At 37.9% G+C, this 8,521-nt stretch overlaps 1 protein-coding gene across 1 annotated transcript; it reads right to left on the bottom strand.

The window, feature by feature from the left end:
* Positions 1–6,794: 6,794 nt before the first annotated feature.
* LOC112095343 lies at positions 6,795–8,087 on the bottom strand. The gene has a single exon (XM_024177131.1). It carries the CDS (start codon positions 8,085–8,087, stop codon positions 6,795–6,797), a length of 1,293 nt encoding a protein of 430 aa, XP_024032899.1.
* Between the last annotated feature and the right edge of the window lie 434 nt (positions 8,088–8,521).

Here is an 8,521-nt window from a genome sequence, read left to right as displayed (position 1 = left end):
GGAATTCTAAAATTAAATACTCGAAAAATAATTAATTGATAATTAATTATTATTTAAATAATGTGATTATTTAAATTTGAATTTGAATTGTGAACATAATTTAAATTTATCCTTTTGAACTTATTTGATAAGTTGTTCAATTTAGAATTCAAATCAATTTAAGTTTGACTTAAATTCGAATTTGAATTTGAATTAAAATTGAACTACAGGATAAAAGATGATTTCTCTTCCTTCCCTATCTGTTGTTGGTGCCACACACAGGGTGAAACCCTAACATTGTGGCTGGCCAGCTTATGGATAAGGGGAATGGATTTTTTGTTCTAAAATTCAAATTGGAGATAGGGATTTGATTCTGTTTTGAAGTTTGACTTCTACTCTTTAAATATGAGAATGATAGAAAATTGTGGACACAATTTTTTGAAACATTTTTTCAGCCCTAACTTGCATTGGTGGCTGAATTTCTCATAGGAAAAAAGAGAAAAAAAAATTTCTCTAAAAAAATTCCACATCGTGCATGCGTCGGTGTTCGTGGAAATTCGAGTGTTTAAGAAACCTGTTTTGTCTCACGTGTGCCCACACACACGTCTACGTGGAATCAAGGAATTGACGTGAAAGACTTTGGTATTCTAAACACAAAACTTAGAGCAAGGACTGTTCGTGGACAAAGAACTCAAGTTATCATCCGAGTCGGCTTCCAGGTATTTTTTCCGGATTGAGTTCTTGATATATAAATTAATGCAATTAATTTATTCGTGCATAAATTAATATAATCTATGGAGTATCTCAAAAGTTTTTCTGAAATTTTTGTTATACACGATCCACCTCTCCTCACGCTTCCGCAATTCGGCAACCAACACTCCATCCTTTTCTCCCACTCGAGATATGCCTCGGGATCACTTTTTCCTTGAAACGCAGGAATTTTCATCTTAATACTTCCTAAGTTGTTATCCGCTCGGGTCCTAACTTCTCTACTCTGTTCATATCTCCTATGGCTATCCACTGACATTCTATCAAACTCGTCCTCTAAATTATCCCCTTCGAATTCACCATTGTCCTTAACTCCCCTTCGGTGTGTCATGTTTTTCCTTGGAGCATTCGGTGGTGGTTGACTTTGTGGGGTTCCCTCTTCTACCCCATCTAACCTCTCATGTATGTGTTCGAGCTCTGCCCTCATCATCCGTTTCATCTCTCCCATTAATGCCTGCATTTGTAAATTCAGAGTAACGATGGGTGGAATCTCTTCACTTGTGTTTTTCTCTTGATTCTGTGACATGATGAAAAGATTAAAAGGTGTTTTTCTCTCAGAAAAATAATTCACTCAACCTCTCGTGTTTCACTCAAATTAATTGGCTTTTACCCTCTAATATGCTCACACACTCTGCCTTTTTCCACTCATACTCTTCTTTTAGTTCTTTCAAAACTAATCCAACAATAAGAAGGATTCAAGTAGCCAGTCGAGTGAAGACTCAAACCAAACGAATTCAAATTTGTCACAATTTTTTTTTGACACTTAAACTTTAAAGGCTCCGAAACTAATGAAAACAAGTGAGTTTTGGCCCCAAAAACGAATTCAAAATTGTGGAGCTCGAAAAGATCTTTGATTTGATATATTATGGGTCCCATAACGATTCCTGGATCAAAAGTTATAGCCGTTCCCAGTCACAGTCCTCCGATTTCTTCTTTTTTTTTTTTTTGTAATTAGTTTTGTAAACCTAGTGGAAGTCGAAATCTAACAATAGTAGTTGGACTCAAACTCAAACAAATGGAAAGCTAACAATCACAATTTTTTTTTTCTGAATTGAAAACCCTAACCCTGATGTGTGATTTTTTTTTACTAAGAAAAGAAAACGCAATAAACAAGAAAAAGGATAGCAAAACCTGACGATCCTAAGCTCTGATACCAACTGATACGAACCCTGCCAACAACATGACAAAACCCATAACCAAATATGGGATACGATTCAAGACCATCAAGAATTGATGGAAACCGTGACCCGTTGCTTAGCAAAGTAAGAACCTTGGTATGGTGAAGACACCACAAACGAGTATGAAAAATCCATTTGATAAGTCGAGTTGAATGCCACAAGGAAACCTTGATAAGTTCGGAATAGTTTCTTCAAGAACTCAAGAAGAATATCTCACAATGTGAATAAAAACATCAAGACTTCTTATTAATCTAAATTTTAGCCTTAAATAGCCAAAATAAGATGAAGAGTTTAAAAATTATAAAAGTCTTATCCTACCCCTAATGGGGTAGGTGCCTAAATGAAGATAAACACCTAAAGATAAGATAAAACACGCCTAAAGCTAATCCTAAGGAAGGAATCCGAATTTGAGTCTAACTCCTTCCTTTTAAACACGTAATTTGAAATTTAAATGTTTAAAACTAAACCTTAAATCTAAAAAGATAGAATGATAAAGAAATCAAGTCTTTATCTGCAATTGTACTTGATCCCTTGCTGGAAATTGCGCCTAAGCCTCTTGGTCTTGCCCTTACATGTGTATCTTGGAATGACATACGAATTGACCATGCAATGGCTTAGTGGACGTGTATATCTGAATGGCTTTCTACCGGATTAACTTTAATGAGTCAAACTAGCCTTTGTTCACCCTCAGTAGTGAACACTCTCTCTTCTTCTTGTAGAACTCTCCGGACTAGGTTATTCAATTCTTCTTTAAATCTTTTAGCTCGATACCTTGTCACCGGACCAACTGGGACTTAAATTGGATCGTAAGTATTCCTTGTATCTCTGATGTCCTCTTCACTACAGCCCCAAGGGGGGGTACTACGGCCCCAAGGGGGAGCCTACAGCCCAAGGGGGGTACTACGGCCCCAAGCGGGGGTACTACGGCCCCAAGGGGGGGCCTATGGCCCCAAGGGGGGTCCTACGGCCTGTAACGCCCTCTAGAATTAAGCATGTTTAATTATGATAATTGTAGTTTATTAGTGTGCCTAATTTGATTTTCACAATTAATTAAGGGACTTTAAATTATTTTCAGTATTTATGAATTTACCCCAAAAGTTTTTAAAAATACACTTAAATTTTAATACATTTTCCTTTTTCCATTTTTCTTTTTTCCTTTTCTTTTCTTTTTCTTTTTCCTTTTTCTTTTTTTTTCTTTTCTTCTTTTTCTTTTCCCTCCCTTCCTTCCCGTGGCTGTCCCAGCCCACACACTCTCTCTCTCTGGTTCTCACAGCAGAACATCTCTCTCTCTTCATTTTTTTTTCTTCCATGCCGGCCCTTCCTCCGGGATCTCTCTGTCCCGCCGGTCTTTCTCTCTCCCTTGCTCTCTCTCTCTTTGGGTTTCTCTCTCTTCCTCCCTCTTGGAGTTCCCTGCCGAAACAGGGAAGAAAGAAAAAAAAATGAACGAAAATGGGAGAAACTGAGGGAGACAAAGCTCCATCAACTGATTTAAGGTAAAACCCTTTGAAACCCACTCTTTGATTCGAATTTTAAGCTTGAAAAAGTTTGATTTTGTTAGATTTGAATAATTTTGAGTTAGGGTTTGGATTTGAAAAATTGTTGTTAGAATTGAATGAAATTAAGGGGTTTTCAATTATTGGACTTGTTTGGTTGATTGGAAACTGATTTTGATGGATTCTGGAGAATTATTTTGAAATTGAACTTGAATTGCAGGTTTGGCATTTTTCCTATTTATGCCGGCATGCTGCCGAAATTTCTTTAAAAACTTATTTTTAAACTGAAATTAAATAGGAAACCAAACCCATGGATTGGATTTCAAGTTTTAAAGAACCTCCAAACTGAATTATAAAATCATTTGTGAAACTTCGATTTGAGTCAAAGCACACTAATAGGAAACAATTAAACATGATTGAGCTTAATTCATTTTAGGAATGAGAAATACTTCCTAAGATATTGCTTTTGTGATCAAGCTAGTGGAGAAGGTCAAGTATTAAAGCTTTAAGGGAAGCAGAGGCTAGGAGAACGAAAGGCTAGCCCAGGTTTGATATCCAAAAGGTAGGATATTCTTGTCCATATCCTTGTTAGCCTCACTTTAAATGATTTTGGCGCATGAAAATATTTTAGAACAAAACATGTTTAAAGAAAATGATTTCAAAGGAGTAACATGAGAATGCTATTAAGTTTTCCAATGATTTTGGAAATGAGATTTTAAAGAGTATCATTTCTTAAAATGAAATATCTTAAGAAATGATACAAAGCATGGTGGCCTCAGAGATCGGGATGTCGGAATCGCATCCTTGGGGGCAGGTCCCGAAACCCATACGGATCCACTTCTTGTTTAGTGAAACTATGGCTCTGCACTTTTCACTAGACAGACATTTTACCGCTTCTTGTTCAGTGGTGTGATGATCTGTACATTTTCATTTTTCAGATTTTTTCTACTACTATGTGAGTATTTCCTTTTTCTAAAAAAAAAAGGATGATCAGTTCCGGGTGTATATCTTTGGACCATGAGTACTTTTATTTAAAAATGTTTTATAAGATTATATCCTATTGGGCCTTCCGCTCACTTTGATTATGTTTTCAATGTTTTAAACCTCTCCTCTAGAGTTGGCTGTTTAGATTTGCAGCGTGACAAATGGATGCCAATAGATTGAAGGTGCGAGATTCGAAGCGGCACGTTTGTTTCAGATTTACGATTTTAAATTCTGAGAAGTACTGTATTTCTGTATGTGAACTGTATTTGGTCGACATTATCCCTGAGTTGTACTATTTTCATTGGACTTTATGGACTGTTTTAAAGATTATTTGTGAAAGAAAGTCTCCGAAGCAAACTACATTGATATTTATGTATTTATTTTTGTGATTTTGTTAAATAGTCCAGTTTAATTAAGTTAAATTTTAAATTAAATCCCAATAATCACGGCCCTATCCTTGGGGTCGTGAAAATTTTTGGTATCAAAGCACGGCTTCAAATTCTATGGGAAATCGAGCATGTGTGAGTTTTTACTGAGTTTTGTTGTTCTTTTAATTGTTTTGTGTCGGGACATGTCGTACAATACTAGTCAATACATTATACAGTTGCATTTGAGAATTTGACGTTAGAGTCCGTTTCATATTCCTAGAGCACTTTGATGGATGGAATCCATGTTTCTATTATCGATGTTTATCGATATGAAGATCGAGGATAAAGTTGACTTTGAAGTTTTCAGGAAGTATTGATTATGACCCGATGGTTATTGATTTATTTCTATAAGTGCTCTTAACTCTTGTCAGTTTCAAATTCAAAATCAGTATTGACTTCAAAATTCTCATGAAGATTTCAGTTTTGAGATGATATTCATTCCGACTTCCGCGTAGTTGAATTCTCGATATTAGTCCCTTCCACTTTTCGACACGTCTAACATGAGGGTTTAAGTTGATGGAGAGCACGACTTGAAATCGAGCAGTTTTGATCATTAATGTTTCCTTCCTCCTTGATTGGTTCTTCCAATTTGATTAATACGTGATGAGTTGAATATGTGTTTACATTTGCGTTTTCCTAACTCATTATTTTGTGAGTTTTTAGGTGTTTTTAGGAGTTATTTATGTGTTTTCAATTTATTTTGTAGGTTTGTTTCAGTTGGAGTCCATTGGTGATTTTTGGGAATTTTTGGAGCAAAATTGAAGAATGGGCACTAAGGCTTTATAAAGGGGCACCTAGGCTTTGAAGATAGAGGAAAAATAAGTTTTCCAGTACAACAAACCCGAGAGCAAAGCGCCTAGGCGCCATAAAGTGGAGCCATGGCTTCAAAAATAAATTCTCCAGTACTACAAACCCGAGAGCAAAGCGCCTAGGAGCCATAAAGTCGAGCCATGGCGCTACGGAGAAGAAAATCATAAATCGTAAATTTGCCGAGCAGCGCCATGGCGCCCAGGGACAGAGCCATGGCGCCACTTCGAATTTCTGAAGGCCTTTGTTATGGCGCCGTGGCGCCATTGAAGCAGAGCCACAGCGCCAGTTCAGGATTTTCATGTTTTAATCTCTAAATAATTACCAAAAGTGCCATTACGACCCCGAACCTATAAATAGGAATTTTTAGACTCACTTACGAGGTAGTTAACTTGAAAAACTTTCTTAACACAATCGTCGACAATGTCCACCTTCAAGCAACTTTCTGCGTCATCTGGGTACTTCATCGCCTTTAAAACATTAAAAGTTACCTGTTCTTCTTGAAATCTTAGGATAAGTTGCCCTTTCTGCACATTAATAAGAGTTCTCCCAGTGGCTAAGAACGGCCTACCAAGAATAATTAGGATTTCTTGGTCTTCCTCCATATCAAGAACAATGAAATCGGCCGGGAAGATGAACTTGTCCACTTTTACTAAAACATCCTCGATGATTCCCCTTAGATACTTAATTGACCTATCTGCCAATTGTAGAGAAATTGTTGTCGATTTCGCTTCCCCCAAACCTAACTTCCGATAAACGGATAGAGGCATTAAGTTGATGCTAGCCCCCAGATCACATAGGGCTTTGTCAAAGAATGAGTTTCCGATGGTGCACGGTATAGTGAAACTCCCGGGGTCTTTTAGCTTAGGTGGCAACTTCTTCTGCAATATAGCACTGCACTCTTCAGTAAGTGCAACTGTCTCATACTCTTCCAGTTTTCTTTTGTTGAAAAGGATTTCCTTCATAAACTTCACGTAGCTGGGCATTTGTTCCAGAGCATCGGCAAATGGAATGTTAATATGCAATTTCTTAAACACATCAAGAAATTTAGAAAATTGCTTATCTAACTTTTACTTCTGAAACCGTTGAGGATATGGAATCGGTGGCCTGTGTGGTGGAGGATTATCGGGGAAAAGCTTTGACTTTGGCTTCTCCACTTATTTTAGAGGCTCCTTCTCAGTTTGATTAGGCAACTCTTCTTCTTTCGTTGGTTCATCAACAACTTCTACTCCGACGGGATCGCTTAACTCCTTGCCACTTCGAAGAGTTATGGCTTTAACATGCTCCTTTGGATTAGTCTCTGTGTTGCTTCGTAGAGAGCCTTGAGGACGTGTAGTGAGCATTTTTGAAAGTTGACCAATCTGGACCTCCAAGTTTCTGATAGACACACCTTGATTTTGAATAGCCGTCTCTTGTCTTTGAAGTGTAGCATCAATTCTTGTCATAAACTGACTTGTGTTAAAAGAAAGTTGAGCAAGATTAGGCTGTTGAGGTTGAAAGACAGGAGCTGGCTTTATCACATTTTGTTTATTCTTCCATGAAAGATTCGGGTGATTTCGCCATTCTGGATTATATGTGTTGGAGAAAGGACTATTTTGCTGCCGCTTGAAATTTCCAACAAAGTGAGCTTGCTCAGATTGATGAGGAGTAAATGAGTTGCCAACTGGACATTCGTTACTTGCATGGTCTCCACTACATAGCTCGCATACCTCCGGTACAGTGTGTATGGCATTTGTAGTTAGTGAACCCAACTGCTTAGATAATGTGGCTACTTGAGCAGTGAGTGCGGAGAGAGCGTCAACTTCATGAATTCTGAATGGTCTCTTTGGTGTTGAACGTTCCACTGGCCACTGATATGCATTAGCAGCCATATCTTCTAATAGTTCATAGGCCTCTTCATGTGTCTTGCTCATGAAAGTTCCACCTGCTGTTGCATCTACCAGAGTTCTAGTTGTTTCATACAACCTATTGTAAAAAGTGTGCACTTGAAGCCAATCAGGTAATCCGTGGTGAGGGCATTTTCTCAAAATTTCCTTGTACCTTTCCCATGCCTCATAAAGCGATTCCATGTCATGTTGAGTAAAGGTGGTAACGGCATTCTGCATCTTGGCTGTTTTTACAGGAGGAAAGAACTTTGCTAGGAACTTTTGGGCCAAAGCATCCCAAGTAGTAATGGTTCTCGGCAGAAGAGAGTTTAGCCAACTTTTTGCCTTGTCTTGAAGTGAAAACGGGAACAATCTCAGTCTAATGGCATCATCAGAAACACCATTATTCTTAAAAGTGTCACAGATTTCCAGGAAGCTAGCAATGTGGGCGTTAGGATCGTCATTGGAGAGCCCACCAAATTGGTTAGATTGCACCATTTCGATAATAGCCGGCTTAACCTCAAAGTTGTTGGCTTGAACTGCAGGCCACCTTATACCTGAAAGTGCCTCATTAACAACGGGCATTCCATAGTCACGTAATGCCCGATTGGTTACAGCTTGTTGCTGGTTGTCTCTAGCTCCTTACTGATTAACGTCATTTTCTACTCTTCCAGCGCCGTCCATGGTTTCTTGCAACTGTCTGATAGCTTCTCTTTTGTCCTTTCTATTCTTTCGACAAGTACGCTCGATATCTGAATCGAAAGGAATCAAATTAGAACTTTCAGATCGTCTCATACACCTAAGAAAACGCCTGAAGAAAGAAAACACAAACTAGTGTAAATAAAAGAAAATAATTCCAAAGTAAAGTTAGAATTCTTAGTATCGATATTAATATTTGAATCAGTCCCCGGCAACGGCGCCAAAAACTTGTTACGTATTTTCGCAAATGCAAGTGCACGTTATCGTATCAAGTAGTAAAGTTCGTAGAAACGAGTATCGTCCCACGAGGACTGAATAAT

This window comes from Morus notabilis, unplaced genomic scaffold, assembly GCF_000414095.1.
Source record: "Morus notabilis unplaced genomic scaffold, ASM41409v2 Scaffold184, whole genome shotgun sequence".
Lineage (NCBI taxonomy): Eukaryota > Viridiplantae > Streptophyta > Magnoliopsida > Rosales > Moraceae > Morus > Morus notabilis.
This window is presented reverse-complemented; position numbering and strand designations above follow the sequence as displayed.

Excerpts from the sequence above, each read along its gene's own strand:
- LOC112095343 (XM_024177131.1), bottom strand. The coding sequence starts at position 8,087 with ATGCCCGTTGTTAATGAGGCACTTTCAGGTATAAGGTGGCCTGCAGTT.